Below are 24,510 nucleotides of genomic sequence, written 5' to 3'. Positions count from 1 at the left end.
GTTTCCTCCGCAGGGTGTAGAAGAAGTGGCCGGGGAGAGGGAAGTCTGGGCATCTCTGCTCAAGCTGCTGCCCCCGCGATCCGACCTCGGATAAGCGGGAGACAATGGATGGATGGATGGATAGATATCAAGCGTCTCCGATATCACATATGTTACAGCCATTACGACAGACAGGCCACCAGCAATAAATATGTACAACGCAAGAAAAATTGTATACAGTAAAATGTGTGTACAGTGACACTAAACTATGTACATGTAATAAGTACTGTACGTAAATAATTAATTATGGTTACTCACCAACAATGACACGACGACTTGTCCGATAACGATGAGTTTAATTTTACTGCACAACAAAGGAGAGAGTTACAGCTCTTCTAAAGGAGCCTCTTCAGGCGACTGTTTAGCACCGCCGTTGTTCTTCTTCCAGCAGTCTTCAATCCAAATCCCTAGAGCAGATTCCATCCAGACTACTGCCTTATCACGTCCACTTGCAACTCATTTTGCGCCCTGGTTAAAAGACACTGCGGCCGTAGATCTTATATGCTTTTCCTCCTTTTAAAATAAAAAGAATCGTGGACTCATCGTGTAGCTGTTTCCTTCCTTCAACAAACTTTTACCTTTTCTGTAATCATTTGCATCTTCTGTTGGCGCTTGTGCACGTTAATGTTGAATGAGTGAGATTAGACTTCCTGGTTAATGTAACACTCCGTCGCTGAGCCAATCAGCAGCACACAGGAACTTAACCGCGTGCTCTGATTGGGTAGCTTCTCAGCCATCCGCCAATAGCGTCCCTTGTTTCAATTCAAATGCGTCCCTTGTTTCAATTCAAATGGGCAAATCAACTGAGGAAGCACACGTACTGTAGACCACAGACATCCGCGAAGCAGTGAAAAATCCGCGATATATATTCACATATGCTTACATTTAAAATCCGCGATGGAGTGAAGCCGCGAAAGACGAAGCGCGATATAGCGAGGGATCACTGTAAAGATCTGCTACTTGGGCTGGAGGAAATCGCGTGGAATGCTTTCAGGGATGTTGTTGAACACCAGACTACGTTCAGCTGGCTGACAACATGGTTGAAGCATACAAAACTGTGAAGTGCATTAAGATTCATTTTCTGCTTTCACATTTGGACTTCTTTGCTGCTAATTTTTTGTATAGTCTGTGAAAGATAGTGTGAAATATTTCATTAGGACATTGCAATGATGGAAAAATGGGATCAGGGCAAGTGGAATCCATCAGTGATGAGTAAGGTATTGTCAGACACTGAAACGAAAATGAAAATGAAAATCAGCAGCAAAACATTTTTAGCCCCTTTGAACTGATGCAGTGTTAGCATCATTAAGTGATTAAATACACTAAATTCAATAAAAGTTAATCATTGTGGATAATAGAGGGCGCTTCAGCCATCCCAACCCAACATAGACAGACGTAGGAGGCACAACTTCAAAGCACACACACGCTTTATTTGTCTTTTTTCCCTTGTGGGAAACATCTTTTCTTTCTACTATAAGCACAACACAACTCTCCCTTCTTCTTCTCTTTCTCTTTTCCTTCTCTTCCACTCCTCCGGGCAAGCTTTGTCTCCCTCCTTCCGACTCTGGCTTCTCGAATAATATCTGCTGGCTCCTTTTATAAGGCACCTGGAAATGCTTCAGGTGCCCGTAGCCCTACTTCTGGCAGCACTGTGACGGAAGTGCTGCTCTCCTGGGCTCAGCAGCCGTTGCGGCTCCCACGGATCCCTTGAGGGCTGTATCCAACTTTACCTCCTATGGAGCCTTGCAGGTGTCCGAGGCATCACTGCAACCCAGGGGGGCAGCCATCTAGCGCTCCGGAAAAGGTGTTGCCCTGACTACGCTTCCTCCCCTGTTCCTTCCAGCGTGGGGTAGCTACATCATGTATTTCTCAAAATTACTATGTGACACACAGACAATCTGAAACTCTATTTGTGTCCAGCTTGGAGCTGTCTATCACAATCACCAAAATTGTTTTCGGAAGCAAAACATTTGATCAGGTTTGTTTTGTTATCTGCATTGTTGGAAGTCCGCACTTTGCTCTTTAGCTTTTCAGCTGGTCAAGTCAAGTCAAGTTGGGGAGCATGCACTGGTACAGGGGTATACTACACGTCAAAACAGCTCGGGATCCCGGTTGGCAACCCCCTAGGCAGACACGCGGTCCAGTCCTACCCTCCGGAAATGACCCTCTATCTGCTGCAGCCAGGTGTTACATGGACGACCCCTTGGCCTGGTCCAGCCACTTGGGTCCTCAACAATGAGGATCTTATGAGCTGGATCACCCTCGGGTAAACGCACCGCATAGCCATAGTGCCGTAACTGACACTCCCTCACAATGCAGGTAATGTGCCTCATTCGGGACTCCATGAGCAACCACTCATTCGACACAAAGTCAAACCAACGGTACACAAGGATTTTCCGGAGAGACACAGTACCAAAGGAGTCCAGTCTTCGTCTCATGTCACTGGATAGCGTCCATGTCTCACAACCATATAGTAAGACAGGAAGCACCAGGACTCTAAAGACTTGGACCTTTGTCCTTTTGCATAGATATCGGGTGCGCCACACACCCCTTTCCAGCTGGGGAGGTCCTAAATCCTTCAAAACCATTTCCACACAAATGTGAGAAAGTTTTTCTCAACCCATGGGAGTACATTGCCAAGGAGACTTTTGTGATCTTCATATCTCTTGATGTTATTTTGGATAGTCTGCGGTAGGTGAATATTGGGCAGAATGGCCTGTTCTTGTCACAGTTTTTCTAATATGCTCAAATGAGGAATTGAAATACTTGGAAACCACATGGAGATGGATGAGCTGAGAACAGATTCAATGATTGCTGTGTAGAACTGAATCAGCAAATCCTGTCATAGATTGAAGTCACTCAGCTTTCTCAGTAAGTACGTCCTCTTCTGTGCCTTTTTTTTATTATGGAGTCTATATCGCACTTCCATGTCAAGTCCCAGGTGATTATAGAGTCCAGAAATGTGAAGGTTTCCACAACTGACAACTTATTGTTAAGTATGGAGAGTGGAGGTAATGGTAATACTGTCATCTCCATAGTTTTGTGCGTGTTTAGCTCCAGCCCATAAATACTGGAAGCAGAGTTAGACAAATGGTTCCATCACCTTCTCAGAGTGGCTCTCATCATTTCAGTTGATCACCTGAAAACCCACACTTGCTTTGGCCCTCCATGACTGGGATTTTCCCTCCTCCATGTACACTGACCACTGAGAGGTACCTGTTTTTTTTTTCGTAATATTCTTTCTGTGCTTTGTTTCATGTCCTAAAGGATTAGGCTGAATGACTGGCTGGTGATATTTTTCTAACCATGGCAGCCATACCACCTGTGCTTCAGAACAGGCCATTCTCCTGATGCTAAGTATGTTAGGGCCTGCACTGTACTTGGATGGGAGACCATTCATGGAAAGCTAGTGTTTCTGCTGGAAGAGGTGTTGGCGAGACCGGGAGGTGGTCTGAGCGTGGATCCCAGTGCAGTGATGGGGACGCTATAATGTAAATGTGGCACTGTCCTTCAGATGAGACATAAAACGCTGGGCATCATTCCATCCCTCTGCCCTTCATGGTCTTGTCCATTCTGGCCACCTAATCATCACCTGTCTCTAATTGGCTGTCTCTCTCATCCCTTCACTACCTAGTAAATAATGTGTGATGTGTGTACTGATGCAATAATGGCTGCCGTTGCATCATCCAGGTGGGTGCTACACATTGGTGGTGGTTGAAGTGGTTCTCCTCTGTCTATGTGACACGCTTTGAGTACAGAGAAATGTTCTAAGTAAATGTAATTCATTGTTGCTGTTATTATTTTTATTACAATAATTGTCCATTTGCTATTTTTGATTACCTTTGTGCCTAAAGGATGATTACTGCTTCACACCTGTAGAGGTCAGTGTTGCATAACGGGCAGCTTATAGCATGAAATGTAATCTCTGACTACTGGAACCTTAACACATCCCTTCGTGGTAACCATGGTAGAGATATTAAGACAAAAGAAAGGATATGTTTAACATGCTTTCACTCCTATTATACATTGCAGAATAATAAATACGTACATCAGGTATAGACACTCACAGTCCTGGTGGGTCACAATGGCTGTAGGTTTTCATTCTAATCCATTTCCTAATTAGAAGACCGCCCCGGCTGCCGTAGCTGATAATGCGACTTGGTATTTAAGTAAATTATTTGTTTGTGCTTTCATTCACACAACACAAATTGTAATTACTTTGTAGAGGAGGGCTCCTCACTTATGGTCCTGGATGGCCAAAGTGGGTAAAGGTTTTCACCTCAGCCAGTTTTCTTAATTGGAGCCCATTTATTTGCTGTCAAAGCAGTATGTTTTAGGCTTAATTTTAGTTTACTCAATTATTACAATTCAACACCCTTAATTGCCTATTTTATTTTTAAGCAGCTGCATTTAGGTTTTATTACTATGTACGAATTAGGGTCTAATTTAGCACATTCAGTAAGCTTTTGTTTCCTTAACCAGTCATCAGTTAATCACGATGTGTAAAAGATAAAGGAAACAGCAGCTCTCTAGTTAACTTGGTTCCAATTACAATGGAGAATGTGCATCATGAGGTGTCTGTATTAGTGAAATATTCAGAAGTCAATGAGAGAAAAAAGTCGAGGATTGTGAAGTGCAAATTTGTTCTGGTCCACAAAACCTGTTCTCAGAATAGAAGGTCGTATAGTATTGTTAAAGTTTGTCTTAGATAAATGAAAGCACTAACAAGCAATATAGTGAAATTACTAGCAAATTGTGCTTGCGAAAATTTCGCAAGAATAAAAGCGTTAACGAAATGATGATGAGGGAGAGAAGAACATCACACTTTACAGTAAGGGCTCGTTTATACTTCTCCCTCAGAACGCGTACGCACCCACATCATGGCTGCCACGCATTCATTTGATGCGTCCTCTGAGCAGGTCCTCAGAAATTAACGTGACGCGTGCGTGAGTTGCAGTACCAGCAAAATGTCGGGGGGCGCAGTGTGCTAAAAGTCAGAACGTGATGTCAGAGTCTCTGTTTACTGTCTACATGTGACAGAAAGTTGCTTTGCAGATCCTACGAGATCGATGTGCGTGCTTCGATGTTTGACGAATGATTCGATGTGGTGAAGCAAAATGCCGACATACAGATGCATTTGTGGTGCTTTTATATTCAAGCGTCACATATTCCCGATCGTAATGACATGATACATTTTAAAAGTCTCACATACCATCTTTTGTGTTGTGCATCTTCAAAACAGCAACATAATGTGCAGCGCTATATTTGAGCCACTAAGAAAAAAATTAAGGACATGGTAAAAATGTGTGTTTTGTGATTAAAGTGGAAATTTCGGCTTTAATCTCAATGTTCACTGTGGCAGGTGGCCGGGTGTGGTCATCAGCCGCCTGCCTATTTAAGGAGCCGCCTCCCTTCAATCAAGGCTGGAGTCGGGTGAGGATGTGGACGAGGTCGGAGAGGAGAGGCCTAGAGAGAGTGAAAGAGAAAGAGAGACGGCTGTTGGTGAAGCCGGGACTTTGGGAGACTGTGGGGGCTTGTTGGTAAAGCGGTGCACTTAAGAACTGTATGATATTAGTGTTAATAAACGTGTGATGATGGCTTTGAACGTGTCTGCCTGTCTGTGTCCGGGTTGCCCTAATTCACACCACTTTAACTTCGTAGTTTACTTTATCATTAAAGCAGACCGTCGTAAACGTCCTTCCAGTTTTTAAGCACTACGGCAAGCAGCAATAGATCACCACACAGAACACATTAAATGTATGATATTCCAGGTCTCTGCATATTTAGAATCTTTAGATTTATACTTTCATGATGAAATGCATTAAAGTATGTATGTTACATTTTACAGATAAATCATTAATTTCGTTTAAATAATGAATACTGTTAATAATTACACACATGGGGGTGACACAGTGGCGGAGCGGTAGCACTGCCATCTCACAGGGAGTCACGTCGCTGGTATTCCCCTTTTTGGATTTCACACTGTGCTCCAGTTTTGTTCCAAAGATATGCAGATTTGGGGATTTTGTCCCGCTAAATTGACGCAAGTGTATGTGTATGCTTGTATTCCCCTTGCGATGAGCTGAGGCCCCGTCCAGGGATTGTTTCTGCCTTGTGCCCAATTCTTGTTGGAATGAACACATCTCTGGATTGATGGATTTATTCATTAAACATCCTTTTCAGAGATATTGCGGTGAGGTGTCATCGGAATTTAATGGGGGTTCCAGGCAATTCACAACACAGAGAAGCCGAACCTGTTCTCACCGTGATGATATCTCACACTGCCACCTGCAGGATTCCTCCAGATTTACGTAAAGTACGTTCACAAGTATAAACAGTACAACGCTCACGTAGCAGGAGCATCCGCTGCAGCATGCGTCGCGTCACGTGAAGTATAAACCCGGCCTAAGAAAGGAGATTTAGTTTTAGTAAGTAGTGACTTGTGAGAGGACTCAATACAGTAATCCCTCCTCCATCGCGGGGGTTGCATTCCAGAACCCCCTGCGAAAGGTGAAAATCCGCGTAGAGAGAGACAGGAACTTTATTCAAACACTGCAAACAAACATTTGTCTCTTTTTCAAAAGTTTAAACTGTGCTCCATGACAAGACAGAGATGACAGTTCCGTCTCACAATTAAAAGAATGCAAACATATCTTCCTCTTCAAAGGAGTGAGGGTCAGGAGCACAGAATGTCAGAGAGAGAGAGAAAAGCAAACAAATCAATAGGGCTGTTTGGCTTTTAAGTATGCGAAGCACCGCGGCACAAAGCTGTTGAAGGCGGCAGCTCACACCCCCTCCGTCAGGAGCAGACAAAGAGAGAGAGAGAGAGACAGAGAAAAACAAACAATCAAAAATCAATACGTGCCCTTCGAGCTTTTAAGTATGCGAAGCACTGTGCAGCATGTTACTTCACGAAGCAGCTGCACAAAAGATAGCAACGTGAAGATAATCTTTCAGCATTTTTAGACGAGCGTCCGTATCGTCTAGGTTTGCGAACAGCCCCCCTGCTCAATCCCCCTACGTCAGGATCAGAGAATGTCAGCACAAGAGAGAGAGAAAAGTAAGTTGGGTAGCTTCTCAGCCATCTGCCAATAGCGTCCCTTGTATGAAATCAACTGGGCAAACAAACTGAGGAAGCATGTACCAGAAATTAAAAGACCCATTGTCCGCAGAAATCCGCGAACCAGCAAAAAATCTGCGATATATATTTAAATATGCTTACATATAAAATCCGCAATAGAGTGAAGCCGCGAAAGGCGAAGCGCGATACAGCGAGGGATTACTGTATTAGAATAGTCGCGTGATTAGTATGGGATGTTATTATAGTCACTTACAACAGCATGAATATTTACAATACAAAATGTAACATGAGCAGATTAACAGAACATATTGGATAAGAAGAGAAATGCAGGGCACATGGAAGTCAGTATGTGTGAAGTGTGGCCGTCAGGTAATGTAATGTACCGACGTCTATGATAATTATTGGAAAACACAATTTGTTGCATAAACGTTATTGTCAGCGAAAATATTCCTCTGTGTGTAACCCGCAAATACTTGTATGTTTAACCCGGGTTTCGATGTAACTCTGAAAAATGTAGTGTGCAACTGATCATGGGTAAAATCAGGGCCTGGCGAATAAACTCTGACGTTATTAAACATTTGTCGTTGTGACTTGGTGATAGTCATACAATATGCTAAACGAACGGGGAATTGCCTATGCCGTAATGTAAAGGGAATATCTTGTTTCGAGTTATCAGTGTTATGGAATCCCTACAGTTTTGCCGTCTTAATGTTTCTTGTTGTCTGGCAGTTTGCCGCTGCTCTTCAGAAAGGATGTGTGTGTAATTCGTTTTTTGTTCACCGTCGAGGTGCAAGACTTGCTGCAGCTGATCTTCAGATAATGTCGCTCTGTGGTTCATCATATGTTGTCTTTATTGTTCTGAGGCATCTTGCCTATGCTGGTTGGTCTGACGTGATGTCGATGTTTCTGCTTCTGTGTGTTGGTGTGAGTATGTAGGCTAGCGAGACTGTTTCTGTTGGCCACAGCTAGGCTGCATGTGCTTTTACACTTTACCAGGAAGCTTATTTTGAAGTGAAGGAAAGAAGAGGTGTAAAATGGTAGTGTCACAATGCAGTTTTGGTCAGTAACAAAAGTGTGCACCGAATAAACAGTCAAATAATTGGTCATATTGAAGAACTGAAGACTTGAAGATAAGCCTAAGACCAAAACTCTGGCAGTCACACGGATTGCTCACTATTGTTGTGAAGGGATGTACTGTAGTAGTTGTGGCAACTGTTGTTTATATCAAGCACGGACAGACACAAGCAAAATGATATAAGGATAGTTTCATGATCAGCATTCATAGTCAGCAATCTGCTTAGATAGAAAAGCTACAGCCACTGCATCCCACCAGAACCATTAGTGACTATCCCTGACGTACATAGAGCCATAGGAAAGCCATGAAACAATACAGTCATCTAGTAGTTCTTGAGAGGGTTCTTTGATGACTGCAGTTTCATCTTTGGGAGGAGATGGAGGGTTAGGGTTAATACACTTAGCTATATGAAAGTTCTGATGCCCAATACTATGTATGGATTAGGCTGTCTAAGACTGCAGTATAGCACATTCTTTCATTATCTGTGAACAGTGGACCTCCTGTAATCACTTAAAGTCTTTACGGTCCCTGCCTAAAAGATTTGTCTGTTTGGCTTCAGTTAGCATGCGTGTACATATATGCTATACAGATAAAATTAGGCTCACAAATCGCAGTATTGTGCAGATGTTTATTCAGTTCTGGTTACAGCTTTTCATTATAAAGTATTGCAAGAAAATGAGAATGAATTAGGTTTAGGGCAACGGGATCGTATTATTAACTAAAGGCAGTGTCAGAATTACATCTCAACACAACCCGCAAAAAGTTTTAGATGGAAAGCACATCAAAGCCAAAGTGAACTTTATTGTCATCTCAGCCATATACAAGTATACAGATAGACGAAATTGCGAAGCTCAGGGTCCACAGTGTAACAACATGACATGCAAATAATAAATTAAAAATAGAATTAAACTTAAAATTAAAATTTAAAATTTAAAATTAAAACACAAACAAGACATTGTGCAAAGACAAGACAAAGAAGTAGCAGCAATATTGATGTGTAAGATATGTAATATAAATAAATAATAAATAATAGATATAGGTAATACAGAAATTATCAGTGTATGATGATAGTTGTTTAAGACGTGTAAACAATGACAGGTCAGAATGTTTCACAGCAGAAGGATATCAAAAATTTCAAAATACTTAAAGGTCAGTATGAGATTTTCAGTTCTTTTCTACCTGCACACTTGTCTTTACAGGACAGTGACTCGTATGTATAAAAGTTCTGTTTTTAGAGGTGGTTGAGGCCGTGTGGAAGGTCCCAGGGGGCAGCCTGGTGTTAAGGAGTTTAACAGCTTCGGGTTAAAAACTCTCCTGCAGCCTGGCAGATCTGGCTTTGATGCTGCAGTATCTTCTCTTGGATGGCAGAAGTGTGAAAAGTCCATGTGAGGGGTGTAAGGGTGTCCTGCACAATGCTACAGGCCTTGCGGACACTGCTTTTGTAAAATATGTCCTGTAGTGAAGGGAGAGGCACCCCAATAATGTTCTCTGCTGTCTTCACTATCCTTTGCAGGCACTTGCGGTCGGATATGTTGCAGTTGCCATACCAAACAGTGATGCAGCTGGTCAGAACACTGTCAATGGTGCCTCTGTAGAACATGGTGAGGATGGAAGGGGGAAGACTTGCTCGCTTCAGCCACCTCAGGAAGTGTAGTCACTGCTGGGCTTTCTTGATTAGTGATGAGGTGTTATGTGTCCACGTAAGTTCCTCAGTTATGTGCACACTGACGAACTTGGTACTCCTGACAGTCTCCACATCTAAACCGTTGATGCTGAGTGGGATGTGGGCAGGACCTGATTTTCTGAAGTCCACGATTATCTCTTTTGTCTTGTCAACACTGAGAGACAGATTGTTGTCTACACACCATGCAGACAGCTGTTCCACCTCATCTCTGTATGCTGTTTCATCATCCCTGCTTATCAGTCCCAGCACCGTTGTATCATCCGCAAACATCACATTTAAGGGCTGCAGTTTCTATAATCTCATCACTCCTCAGTTGCTGGAGCTTTCACCACAAGTGCTTGACCAGTTACAAGATTTTTTTCCAAGTCTGCATTCTAATTCCGAGTCCTGTATAGCGAGTAATGTAAGGTAAGGATCAGTTTGGTAGACAAATGACGTAAAGGATACTGGAATATAAACAGGAAAACCATGCAAAAATAATCGAAACACCACAGACAACTTGGCTACAGTGTGCCACTCTTTGAAAATTCTTGGAGGTTTAATAAATGAATTCAATTTGCTTTAAGATTGCATACCACAGTGCCTTCCCTCTCCCCCAAGTTGACACTTACGGATTACTTGGGTGGGTGATTAAGATTTCCTGGTAGCCAATTCGCTAATTTCAATACGGGGGAAACGCAGCCTTATAGAATTTATTAAAATACAGATAAGTTCCCATTTGTAGTCGGTGACATCGATGATCATGTTTTCTCTATTCAGCTGCACTCAATCAGGTCCAGCAATGTGTGTGTTTCGTGCAGTCCACATCATTTTTTTTATGACACACTAATGTCAAAGGATTATTGCGAGAATGGAATAAATCCAGGAGATAGAAACACAAGCTAAAAAATTCACAGATAGGAACAAAATTTTCCAGAGACAAAATTAGGCAAATGATAAGGCAACCAAAGCACAGCCGGAAAACGAGAATCAGAAGTCTAAATCAAAACACGACCACAAAAGGAAAATTAGAATTCCAAATCAAAAGAGAGATCAAAAGCAATAAAAGAGACCGGATGCTAGTGCCTACTTAAGAAGATCTCTTACATTTAGAGTGTTACAACTGGTGGCGTAATTAATGTGATGATCGAGGTCACATGACACTACCATAATACACAAACAAAAAAATGAAATGGGAATAAAATGTTTTTTTTTTTTTTGAAATCATATTGAAAATATTAGATAACTTCAAAAAAGATTTTACACAGCAAAGTATAAAATAAAACCACACACACGTATACAATGTGTTAAATTGGTACAGGTGATGTTTTCTGTTTCTGTTTCCACCATGGCTGCGTGTAGAGAAACTCCTTTTTATAAAAGGCAACTCTCTTCTGATCTGCTGCTCTAATGTCTACTTTGAATTTTCAGTTTGAATTTCTTTCAGCTCCTTTGTGAGATTTGTGTTGCATCTCCTCTTGTTTGATTGCCAACTCATCATTTCATTCTTTCTCCTCAGGAGTCCACCTTCTGCGTGGTGCTGCGAGGTGTGCGTCTGGGCCAGGCTGCTCTCAGTGATGTCCTACAAGCCGGTTGTGTCCCTGTTATCCTTGCAGACTCTTATATCTTGCCTTTCTCTGAAGTGCTCGACTGGAAAAGGTGTGTCCCGCAGAAATGTAGTGAACTCTGTAATTTTGGGAACTGACTGTTCAGCTGTCTCTGTAATGTTCTTTCCCACTTGCTATTTCTTAAAATAAGTGGCTTTATATTCTTTTGTGAAACTACTTATTTAAATGTATGTGGTATTTATCTACCGTTAAGCCAACTGGGTATCCACAGCCATAATGTAGTGCTTGTTACTGCATCATTCAATAAACTGACCCAGTTATCCAATTCCTATCCTGGCAACTTTAGCACAAGGTTGGAAGAAGACTTGGAGGGGATGCCGATTCCATCACAGGGTCCACTCACATACAGACACCCCCACTTACTCATCTCCAGCCAGCTCAGAGCCTAATGTGCAAAATTTGAGAGGAAAACCCAGGAAAACAGGGAGAATGTCCTGGGCCTCTTGAGCTGTGAGGTAACAACAATAAAAATTCTGCCATCGTGATGCACAGAATGTATTCTTTCAGAGTGATAATTAAAAAAATAGTTTTCTGTGGATTGGGCCCATCTTAGGATGCACTCTATGTGTAATTTGTCTATGTGCTAAACTCGGCAGAATAATCTCGAGAGCAGTGGGGTTGCATGTTAAAAGTAACGTACGTTAAGATGTCCGATTACTTTTTAGAGCAGTGATCAATACTTATTGTACTGAAGTAAAAGTACCTGTGTGGTTATAATTCCAAGTAGTACTGGGTGTAAAGCAAGAAGCATAGTTAAAGATATGCCAGTCCTTTGCAGGGCTCAGTCGCAAAGCCAAACAGAGAAGAGTGCGCTGCGTGCATTGTGGTAACAGAAACCTAAAAATAATGCGTCAGTTTAATTAAACATATTTATAAAAACACAAGAAACGGATCACAGGCATTGTGCTTATTTTCTGATTCACGGTGGCTGATGATGACGTTTGACTCTATTTTTGCACAGATTACTGATTTTGGAGCGTTTTGCCATAATAGAACACCAGAAGATTACTTGCCGCATGTAAACGCGAGTTATTAACAAACCAGGTTTCTGGTTTAATCAGGTTGTTAACCCAATTATGTGTGCATGTAAACTCTGAGTGTTTTGAATGAAGATCATCAGCCATTTGTGTAATCATTGTTAAGTCCACAAGGAGAGAGGCCTTTAAGCCTGGGATGCTTGCTGCACGAAGGGATGAGATTGCCATCGTTACTCAGACAACACGTCTGCATTCTTATTGAAATTGACAGATAAAAGCCGTCTGAGAATAGAATCAACTTTTAAAGTTGACCTGTACCCAAGCTTGAAGGGACTCGTATTTATTCTCATTGTCATCTGTATCCTTACATATTTTATCTTTCTGTAAGACTCTTTTAAGTACATTTACTACTTTGGCTACTGTTGGCATTACTGTGTTTTATTAGTTTTAGTTTCATTATAATCGCAAGATGATATTGTTTGGTTGGGCCAAGGTATAATGTTAAGAGCGCCTAGTTGTTTGTGGTTGCCATGTTCCTACAGGGTTTAAGGGGCATAGAGGGACACCTCCGGTGCCAGCTATGGTAAGTGGTACAGGTATTGAGTGACACACGGATTTGAAGACAGCCGTTTGTTGTTCTTATGTTGAGCTTAGTGAGTCTCTTTGCTTGAGACAGATGTTGGGAATGCAGTACATGTGGGACACAATAAAGTAGCCATACTTTGCTTGAAGCAGCCATCCATATACAGGCATGACATGCACATGAGGTTCTATAAAGCAGGTACACAAAAACTTAACTCTGCTTAAGGAAGCTGTTCTAGTGCAGATAAAGCTTTTAAGAAAAAGAAAGACTCAAAGATAGTGTTGGGGCACCTCAAAGGCAAACCCCATATAATTGATGGGGAAAAAAGAGCAAATTGTTAGAAGTCTTTTCAGACAGGAATCAAATTATAGACTGAATCATAGATGGTGGCTGAGTCCCTTAAGAGGAAGCCAAACTAGAAGGGGCAGGGCCAGGAACCTGTGACCCAGAAGTGATGCCAATGAGACACCCGGTTGTCTGATCTATAGGAGATCAAGGAGAAGAAGCATTAGGCAACAGCACCAACCGTCAGATCAGGGTGGAATTACCATTAGATAAGCATTCCAAGTTGCCCCCCAAGTGCATGTCTGTGACAAGTTATAAAGCAAGTATACAGTGTTTAGCGTTCATACACAAATTAGCCCATTGCGGCACTTCTTGTGTGATTTTGGGCTATACAAAAATAAATTGTATTGTATATAACTATGTAGTATATGTGAACCAAAAAATATGAATACAGCAACTTCCACAATAATAGAGAAGGCTAACAGAATGTTAAGTTATATAGTGCCCTGATTTGTAGAGCACAAGTCAATGGAGGTCATGCTTAAACTTTATAACATACTGGTAAAGCCAGGCCTTGAAGTACTGTGTGCAGGTTTTGGTCTTAGGCTACAAAAAAGACACAGCAACGCTGGAAAAAGTCCAGAAAAGAGCAATTAAGACGATTTCAGGACTGACATTTATGAGCTACAAGGAAATATTAAAGGAGTTGAATCATTTTCCATTTAAGCAGAGATCAAGAGATGACATCTTTTGCTAAAGGAATTGGTACAGTGGATCCAGGCTGTTACTTTGAAATGAGTTCAACAAGAACACACGGGCACAATTGGAAACTTGTTAAAGTGTTCATTCATTCATTCATCCATCCATCCATCCATCCATCCATCCATCCATCCATCCATCCATCCTCTTCCGCTTATCTGAGGTCGGGTCGCAGGTGCAGCAGCTTGAGCAGAGATGCCCAGACTTCCCTCTCCCTGGCCACTTCTTCTAGGTCTTCTGGGGGAATCCCAAGGCGTTCCCAGGCCAGTCGAGAGACATAGTCCCTCCAGCGTGTCCTGGGTCTTCCCCGGGGCCTCCTCCTGGTTGGACGTGCCCGGAACACCTCACCAGGGAGGCGTCCAGGAGGCATCCTGATCAGATGCCCGAGCCGCCTCATCTGACTCCTCTCGATGCGGAGGAGCAGTGGCTCTACTCTGAGCCCCTCCCGGATGACTGAGCTTCTCACCCTATCTTTAAGGGAGAGCCCAGACACCCTGCGGAGGAAACTCATTTCGGCCGCTTGTATTCGCGATCTCGTTCTTTCGGTCACTACCCATAGCTCATGACCATAGGTGAGGGTAGGAACATAGATCGACTGGTAAATTGAGAGCTTCGCCTTGTGGCTTAGCTCCTTTTTCACCACAACAGACCGATGCAGAGCCCGCATTACTGCGAATGTCGCGCCGATCCGCCTGTCGATCTCACGCTGCATTCTTCCCTCACTCGTGAACAAGACCCCGAGATACTTGAACTCCTCCACTTGGGGCAGGATCTCGCTCCCAACCCTGAGAAGGCACTCCACCCTTTTCCGTCTGAGGACCATGGTCTCGGATTTGGAGGTGCTGATTCCCATCCCAGCCGCTTCACACTCAGCTGCGAACCAATCCAGAGAGAACTGAAGATCACGGCCTGATGAAGCAAACAGGACAACATCATCTGCAAAAAGCAGTGACCCAATCCTGAGTCCACCAAGCTGGACCCCCTCAACACCCTGGCTGCGCCTAGAAATTCTGTCCATAAAAGTTAAGAACAGAATCGGTGACAAAGGGCAGCCCTGGCGGAGTCCAACTCTCACTGGAAACGGGTTCGACTTACTGCCGGCAATGCGGACCAAGCTCTGACACCGATCGTACAGGGACCGAACAGCCCTTATCAGGGGGTCCGGTACCCCATACTCTCGGAGCACCCCCCACAGGATTCCCCAAGGGACACGGTGGAACGCCTTTTCCAGGTCCACAAAACACATGTAGACTGGTTGGGCGAACTCCCATGCACCCTCCAGGACCCTGCAAAGGGTGTAGAGCTGGTCCACTGTTCCACGACCAGGAAGAAAACCACACTGTTCCTCCTGAATCCGAGGTTCGACTATCTGATGGACCCTCCTCTCCAGAACCACCGAATAGACTTTTCCAGGGAGGCTGAGGAGTGTGATCCCTCTGTAGTTGGAACACACCCTCCGGTCCCCCTTCTTAAAGAGGGGGACCACCACCCCAGTCTGCCAATCCAGAGGCACTGTCCCTGATGTCCATGCGATGTTGCAGAGACGTGTCAACCAAGACAGTCCTACAACATCCAGAGCCTTAAGGAACTCCGGGCGTATCTCATCCACCCCCGTGGCCCTGCCACCAAGGAGTTTTTTGACCACCTCGGTGACCTCAGTCCCAGAGATGGGGGAGCCCACCTCCGAGTCCCCAGGCTCTGCTTCCTCATTGGAAGGCAAGTTAGTGGGATTGAGGAGGTCTTCGAAGTACTCCCCCCACCGGCCCACAACGTCCCGAGTCGAGGTCAGCAGCGCACCATCCCCACCATACACAGTGTTGACACTACACTGCTTCCCCCTCCTGAGACGCCAGACGGTGGACCAGAATCTCCTCGAAGCCGTCCGAAAGTCGTTCTCCATGGCCTCCCCAAACTCCTCCCATGTCCGAGTTTTTGCGTCAGCAACCACCGAAGCCGCATTCCGCTTGGCCTGCCGGTACCTATCAGCTGCCTCCAGAGTCCCACAAGACAAAAGGGACAGCTTGACGGCATCCTTTACCGCGCGTGTTTCCACCAACGGGTTCAGGGATTGCCGCCACGACAGGCACCGACTACCTTACGGCCACAGCTCCGGTCAGACGCCTCCACAATAGAGGCACGGAACATGGCCCATTCGGACTCAATGTTCCCCACCTCCCTCGGGACATGGTTGAAGTTCTGCCGGAGGTGGGAGTTGAAGCTACTTCTGACAGGGGGCTCTGCCAGACGTTTCCAGCAGACCCTTACAACACGTTTGGGCCTACCAGGCCTGACCGGCATCCTCCCCCACCATCGGAGCCAACTCACCACCAGGTGGTGATCAGTTGATAGCTCCGCCCCTCTCTTCACCCGAGTGTCCAAGACATGTGGCTGCAAGTCCGACGACACGACCACAAAGTCGATCATCGAATTGAGGCCTAGGGTGTCCTGGTGCCAAGTGCACATATGAACACCCCTATGCTTGAACATGGTGTTCGTTATGGACAATCCGTGACGAGCACAGAAGTCCAATAACAAAACACCGCTCGGGTTCAGATCGGGGGTGCCATTCCTCCCAATCACGCCCTTCCAGGTCTCACTGTCATTGCCCACGTGAGCATTGAAGTCTCCTAGCAGTACGAGGGAGTCCCCAGATGGTATGCCCTCCAGCACCCCCTCCAGGGACTCCAAAAAGGGTGGGTACTCTGAACTGCTGTTCGGTGCATACGCACAAACAACAGTTAGGACCCGTCCCCCCACCCGAAGGCGGAGGGAGGCTACCCTCTCGTCCACTGGGGTAAACCTCAGTGTACAGGCTCCAAGTCGGGGGGCAATAAGTATACCCACACCCGCTCGGCGCCTCTCACCGGGGGCAACTCCAGAGTGGTAGAGAGTCCAGCCCTTCTCAAGGAGATTGGTTCCAGAGTCCAAGCTGTGCGTCGAGATGAGCCCGACTATATCTAGCCGGAACCTCTCAACCTCACGCACAAGCTCAGGCTCCTTCCCCTTCAGAGAGGTGACATTCCGCGTCCCAAGAGCCAGCTTCTGTAGCCGAGGATCGGACCGCCAAGGTCCCCGCCTTCGGCCACCACCCAACTCACACTGCACCCGACCTCCTTGGCCCCTCCCATATGTGGTGAGCCCACGGGAAGGGGGACCCACGTTGCCTCTTCGGGCTGTGCCCGGCCGAGCCCCATGGGTGCAAGCACGGCCACCAGGCGCTCGCCATCGAGCCTCACCCGCAGGCCTGGCTCCAGAGGGGGGCCCCAGTGACCCGCGTCCGGGCGAGGGAAAACGCTGTCCAAGTTTTGTATTCATCATGGAGGTTTTGTTGAACCGCACTTTGTCTCATCCCTCACCTAGGACCAGTTTGCTTTGGGTGGCCCTACCAGGGGCATAAAGCCCTGGACGACAGAGCTCCTAGGATCATTGGGACACGCAAACCCCTCCACCACGATAAGGTGGTGGTTCGAGGGGGGTAAAGTGTTCATATATCACACATTTTGTAAATGTTTTTCTTCACACAGAGACCCATAAAGACATGGAAAACGTTCGAACTTTAGGGACCTTCAAAACTCAAGTTGATGTTACTTTGGAGAAATTAGTTGGGATAAGATTGGCGAGATTTGTGGGGCTGAATGGTCTGTTTTCGTCAAACTTTTTCTAATGTTGTAACAAAACTAGCTGTCCCCTGTGGTTCCGCCTGTGTAGTAGTGAAACAGGACAAACTTTAAAAATCAATAAACAAACAGATATCGCTAGCTAAGCGGAGGCAAGGTACGCTCCAACACGTGGCCAGAAGCAGACCAATTTGAATGGAGGCTGGTGCGTGAGTGAGGAGGGCCCTGTCCAGCTCCCCACTCCTGATGTCACGCTTCCCCCTCCACTCGGCTCGCAGCCTCTGTCTTGGATTAGTGTGAATATATCACTCCTGCAAGCAAACTATGATTCTTAGTGTGATGAGAGAAGTCGCAAAATCAACCAGAATGTCCAAGCAAATTATTGAAAAAAAGCTGATCAAAATCTGTTAAGTAGTTGTCTCGTGAAAAGCGGACAGACAGCCAGATGTTGGATTTTTAAACATTCTTAAATACTTCATATTGTTTTAATCCTAGAGCTGCAGTGGTGATTCCAGAAGACAATTTATCTGAAATGTACAGCATTCTGAAGAGCATTCCTGCAAAGCAAGTGGAAGAGATGCAGAGACAGGTATGTCTAGACATGAGCCGGTCGCTGTCTGCTTGACAAAAGCAGGACCTCCTAAATGAATTTAAAAAATGTTTATCTGTATGTTCTGAGCTTAAATGTAGAAAAATCCACATATTATAATAGTCTATTGGATGTAACATCTGGAGATTGAGTCTGGATATTCCAGCCTGATCCCTCTAAAACAAAATCTTCATCCTAGTTCTTCTATTGTAAAGTGAAGGTGTTTCTAGTCCAGTCTAATCATTTCTTTCTGTCGATGGCCATGCAACATGTATTAACTATGAGATGTCTGTCCAATTTTTTTGAACTGTTTTTTCTATTCCGGGTCACATGGAGCTAAATGTGATGCTAGCAGGTATGGGCATAAGATCTGAACTCATCTAAGTCTACTTTATGTGCTCCAATATTACTGTATTGCCACATGCCAAAAGCAAATAATTTGTTGGTGGTACAGTTTAATGTTCTTTAGCCTATAAAGGGGAGGAAGGGTGGGGAGTGCTCCCATAAACAGACAGGCCTCACACATAAGTAGTAAAAATCGAGCAGTTACACGTCTGTAGTGCTGTCAAGCAGGCTTCATTCTGTATTTTACAGTTTGTAATATGAGAATCTGCAACCCACAGTAAAATCCTTAAATGTCCGAGACTTGGCGTTTATAAAATTCAACTTTGAACTTAAGTTAAAAAGAGTATAATTAATTAATGCAGCTTTTGTTTACATTCATTTACATTTAGATTACAAGAAAGTCTAACAGGGATGTGAATAAATTTGGAGAATTGGAAAATTCCTGTTTAAATCGCTGTGGGCAAATGTTTTGTAAATTCATTATGTGTGTCACACTGTTGTGTCCTTCACTGGTACTCCTTTATAGTGTTTTGTTGGAAGTGATGAGTTGGGGTCAGGGCAGAAGTGATGTCTTTGGCTACCCTTCGGGGGCATCCTCTTCATCTCTAGAGACAGAAGTGGAAATTGGGCAACAGACCACACAGTACACCTTTCTGTTCCCACGTACACTGTCACATCAGACCCCGTAAGACACTACTTTCACTTGAATGTTTCACAGTATCTATTTGTTTAGATAACATTTTTACTTAAATGTCTTAATTCCATCCATCCATCCATTTTCCAACCCGCTGAATCTGAACACAGGGTCACGGAGGTCTGCTGGAGCCAATCCCAGCCAACACAGGGCACAAGGCAGGAACCAATCCCGGGCAGGGTGCCAACCCACTGCAGAACTGTCTTAATTGCCCTTTTTTAATGTAAAATTGTTAAATAACTTGAGTGTTTACCTTACTCCCAGATAAACAAGGCTTGAACTGGGGGAGCTTTTTGCCCTACCTGCAGCGGTAGGGGAGGTGGGATAGTAGGCTACTTGCTGCTTGTTCTTACTGACACATTTACAACACAAAAGACGCTGATGGAAAGGTGTGAAAGGATTTAAGGTGGCCCGGGTTTACAAGTTTTTTCGTAGGCATTGGAGTGAGAAGTCAGGCAAAAATGACACCTTTTATTGGCTAACTAATGGTGTCATTTTGCTTGATCTTCTCACTACATTTATAATGGCTAACACGGTACAACACCTTCGTAGGCTTTGGTAATTCTAGTGTTAATGCTGATGTCATTTCTTGAAGCAAACAGTTGGGTTAAGCCACCCAATACAGCATATAACCCGAACAAGAGTCTCTGGTACAAAAGGTTTTATATTTTTTTTTGCTTGTGGAGTGAGTGGTTTGCACAAAAGGTTCAAAGCAGGGGTCTCCAACCTTTTTTCCCCCCGAGAGCTACTTTTACAAAATGAAAATGGTCGAGAGCTCCTCATGTTTTCTAACGTTTCTTCTCATAGCTTACTTCAACCCAAACAAACTGAATAAGCTTGTTTTGCCTGAACATTTACAAAATGTTGGTGTCCACAACTCATCACAATAAAATATTTAGTTCACCTGCAAGTGCATGTATAAGTTGTATGTCTGTTTGCATTTTCTAGTGTATCTCACACTATTGGATTAAAAGATGAATGCTGTGAAAACAAAACAATGCAATTCCAAATACACAGATATGAATTCTTCATTTGTCATTTTGTTCCATGTCACTTTATTTACAGGTCCAGTTGCATGTGTGATGTGTTGTTTAGTTAGTCAGTCAGATGACTGGCACTGAGGTGTATGGTGGAGTGGAGCCACTTCGGTTGACTCTGATGGAGTCATTTAAATGTTCATCTGTCAGTCTTGTTCTGAACTTGGATTTCATGACATTCATGTCAGACTCACGGAGGTATGGAGACCCAAACAAAGCAGACATTTTCAGAGCTTCTTGGTGAAGATTCGTATAGTTATCTGGTTCTACTAAGCTCCAGAAATGCTGAGAATGCTGTTGAGACTTTAACTGCACATTATTTTGATGGTTTACTAATATATAATATATAAAATCCAACCAGCAAACCCGCGATTCTTGAAAGAATCACAAATCCAAGAATGGCAACCACTTTCTGTTCCCTCCGATATTTGGAGGGAAGAAAAATCATGGAGGGTGGGTGCGTCCTGGGAAAGTTTTCATTTAATTAAATAAACATATTTGTACTAAAGCGGTTTCTTTTTGGAGCCGTGACTCATCTGGTTCTGGTGTTTTAGAAGTGTGTTGTAGTCGCCTGCGTTCATTGTTTTTATCCATGCAGTCTCATTCTTGTTTTTCTATGGCTGTGTCATTAGCTAGAAGTCGTTTGCTGACGGCGGCGGATTCGTGTGCTGAAGTGACGATGGCGGCGGACCCGGGCTTGGAGGGGTACATTACTAAACGAAGGTGGTGTGGGCGGTCGCATTCGGGTGGCGATTGTACTATGTACGGCTTACTTGTGGCCTCTGGCATCTGTGCATATATACAACCTGGCATGCACGCTTTACCTTAAGTTTAGTTTACAGGTCGCGTTGTGTTGTTTGGGCGACACCTACTGACTCTGGGAAGCCGCTGGGTTTGACTCGGGGGCGCTTTCGGTGCTTCTTCATTGCATATATACAAACATCACTAAACGAAGGTTGTATGTGCGGTGGTGTTTGCGTTCGGGCGGCGGTTGTATTGTGATGCGAAGTTTAGTTTACAGGTTGTGTTGTGTTGTTTGGGCGCCACCTACTGACTCTGGGAAGCTGCTGGGTTTGACTCTGGGGCGCTGAGACGCAGTGCGCGTGCGCTTTCAGTGCATCTGGCATCCGTGCATATATACAACCTTCATTTAGTAATATAGATGTCTCTCTGTCTGTCTGTACGCTTTTCACGAGAAAACTACTTAACGGATTTAGATCGGGTTTTTTTTCTATAATTAGCTTGAATATTCCGGTTGATTTTGGGACTTTTTTCATTTCGCCATGTGTCAGAGTTCGCTTGCAGTACAGATTTATTTGCGCGAAACATGCAGCGGGCCGAGGAGAATGGTCTTCCTCACTCACTTGCCAGCTTCGGGGTGTGTTCTTTAACTCTTTTAGCTAGCGAATGAGAGAACAATTGAATTCAACTTTGTTTGATATTTAAAATAAAGTGTTACTTAGCTCTTGATGAGTTTGAGTCCGGATATTCTCTTAAGTGTATACCACATTGAAAAGATGGATTGAAATTCAGATTGTGGCTCGTGATTTTGTGTTAAAAGGATCGTGATATGATTTTTTGGAAAGATCGCCCACCCCTAATTTGACTAATCAAGTTTTCAAATTTATGTAGGATTCATTAGCCCTTTGGTGAGCTACATGGAAAGGGGTTGCGAGCTACCAGTAGCTTGTGAGCGATGTGTTGGAAACCCCGGTCCAAAGGCTTGAGTGGTTTGGAACTGAAGACACAATTCATTGTAGATATATAGTCGTGTGGCACCTACATGCTAACTGTTCTTTTCTCTTATTAAATAGATAGAGAGAACTTTTATTTCTCCTCTGGGGAGATTTGACTTATTACAGGAGCTCATTAAATATTTATTTATTTTTGTAGATTTCTGAACACATACCTGAATGACTAAAAAGAAAGAAAGCATCTGACTTGGCAGTTAAACATATTGCCGTTGGTATGAAGGAGTCCCGGTTCTTCTTCTTGACATGATTCTGCTGAATAATTTGTTAGCTGAAACTTCTCAGTACTGATGTGTCTGTGAGACGATGCAGCATTATTCATATTAGCACTCAGTTTGTGTTTAGTCTCTGAATTGCCACAACTTCCAGGGGATCCAGAGTTTGCCCCATAAATGATTTTGCTCCCCCCCCCCCTTTTTTAAACATTTGATTGAATTTATTAAAATCAAGCAACATTCCATACAAGCAAGTCAAATTTTACAAAACTATGGTTCAAGTCAAGTCAACCCCCACCATGAGAAAGAGTGCTGGGACAACATAGTGAATCTTTAACAGTAGAAAAGATAAGTAAGTAAGTAAATAAATCGAATAAAAAAGGGAAGATAATCCGCTTCCTCATTTAAATGCTTAATCTCTAAATGTTATTAATTAGATCCTGCCAGGTTTTAAAAAAGTTTTGCACAGAGTCCTTTAAGTGAGTATTTAATTTTTTCCAATTTTAAGTAGTATATAATATCGGTTACTCACTGACTAAAAAGAGGTGAACTAGGATTCTTCCAGCTGAGCAAAACAGGTCTACATGCCAATAGTGAAGTAAAGGCCATTATAGTTTGTTTGTCCTTCTCCACTTTAAGCCCCTCTGTGAGCCCACCAAATACAGCTGTTAGTGGATTAGGAGAGATTATGACACCCAGGCTGTCTGAAAGACATTTAAAGATTTTGGTCCAAAATGATGTTAATTTGGTGCAGGCCCAAAACATGTGGCCCAGTGAGGCTGGAAACTGATTGCAATGTTTGCAGGTTGAATCTCGCCCTGGAAACATTTTGGACAATTTTAAAAGAGACAGATGTGCTCGGTAGATGATTTTAAGTTGAATTAATATATGCTTTGCACATATAGAGCTCAAGTGAATTCTGTGTATGGCTGCCTTCCATTCCTGTTCCGAAATGTTGAGTGAGAGATCCTTTTCCCAATGTACTTTGGGATCTTTGAAAGTTAGGATCTTTAAAATGTTTTTGTGATTCTGCCCTTTTAACTAGCCTGTTGATTTGGCTGGCCTCTCTAGAAGTAATGTTACCAGCCCATCACACTACAATTGCACTGGCCATCACAGAGTTGTAGACGATGCAAAAGATGTCACTTCTCACATTAAAGGCTTGCAGTGTTTTAAGAATGAAAATTCTGCTCTGCTGTTTCTTACACAGTTCATCATATTATTTACGAGAATTAGCCCAATAATCTAAGAAATACCCATAAGTTCTTACTCTCTGCTTCTGTCTGCAACCAACTAGTTGGTTACCTTTGTAAGTTCTGTATCTCGTTATTCAAATGGCATCTAATATTCCTAGAACATTCCTGCTTCAAATCATCTCATAGATTTTCGATATTCAAGTCAGGAGACTGTGGCGGCCATTCCAGAACATTGTACTTCTCCCTCTACATGAATGCCTTTGTAGATTTCGAACTGTGTTTTGGGTCATTGTCTTGTTGGAATATCCAACCTCTGCATAACTTCAACTTTGTGACTGATGCTTGAACATTATCCTGAAGAATTTGTTAATATCGGGTTGAATTCATCTGACCCTCGACTTTAACAAGGTCCCCATTCCCTGAACTAGCCACACAGCCCCCCAGCATGATGGAACCTCCACCAAATCAGACAGTAGGTAGCAGGTGTTTTTCTTGGAATGCGGTGTTCTTCTTCCGCCATGCAAAGTGCTTTTTGTTATGACCAAATAACTCAATTTTTGTCTCCTCAGTCCAAAGCACTTTGTTCCAAAATGACTCTGGCTTGTCTAAATGAGCATTTGCATACAACAAGCGACTCTGTTTGTGGCGTGAGTGCAGAAAGGGCTTCTTTCTCATCACCCTGCCATACAGATGTTCTTTGTGCAAATTGCGCTGAATTGTAGAACGATGTCCAGATACACCATCTGCAGCAAGATGTTCTTGCAGGTCTTTGGAGGTGATCTGTGGGTTGTCTGTAACCATTCTCACAATCCTGCTCATATGCCGCTCCTGTATTTTTCTTGGCCTGCCAGACCGGCTGGGTTTAACAGCAACTGTGCCTGTGGCCTTCCATTTCCCAATTCCATTCCTTACAGTTGAAACTGACAGTTTAAACCTCTGAGTTAGCTTATTGTAGCCTTCCCCTAAACCAGGAGAC

The 24,510-nt window shown here is 43.7% G+C and overlaps 1 protein-coding gene across 1 annotated transcript in view; it reads left to right on the top strand.

Annotated features, from left to right (window-relative positions):
- The window catches only part of ext2 (exostosin glycosyltransferase 2), a 319,184-nt gene that overhangs the window by 75,046 nt on the left and 219,628 nt on the right, over window positions 1-24,510 (top strand). The window contains exons 7-8 of the mRNA XM_028796059.2: window positions 11,378-11,517; window positions 18,203-18,296. Of these exons, the coding sequence (XP_028651892.1) occupies window positions 11,378-11,517; window positions 18,203-18,296 (234 nt within the window). The remainder of the gene's footprint in view (window positions 1-11,377; window positions 11,518-18,202; window positions 18,297-24,510) is intronic.

This window comes from Erpetoichthys calabaricus, chromosome 2, assembly GCF_900747795.2.
Source record: "Erpetoichthys calabaricus chromosome 2, fErpCal1.3, whole genome shotgun sequence".
In the NCBI taxonomy this organism is placed as follows: Eukaryota; Metazoa; Chordata; class Cladistia; order Polypteriformes; family Polypteridae; genus Erpetoichthys; species Erpetoichthys calabaricus.
The sequence above is the reverse complement of the archived record's forward strand: the minus strand, read 5'-3'. Positions and strand labels throughout refer to the sequence as shown.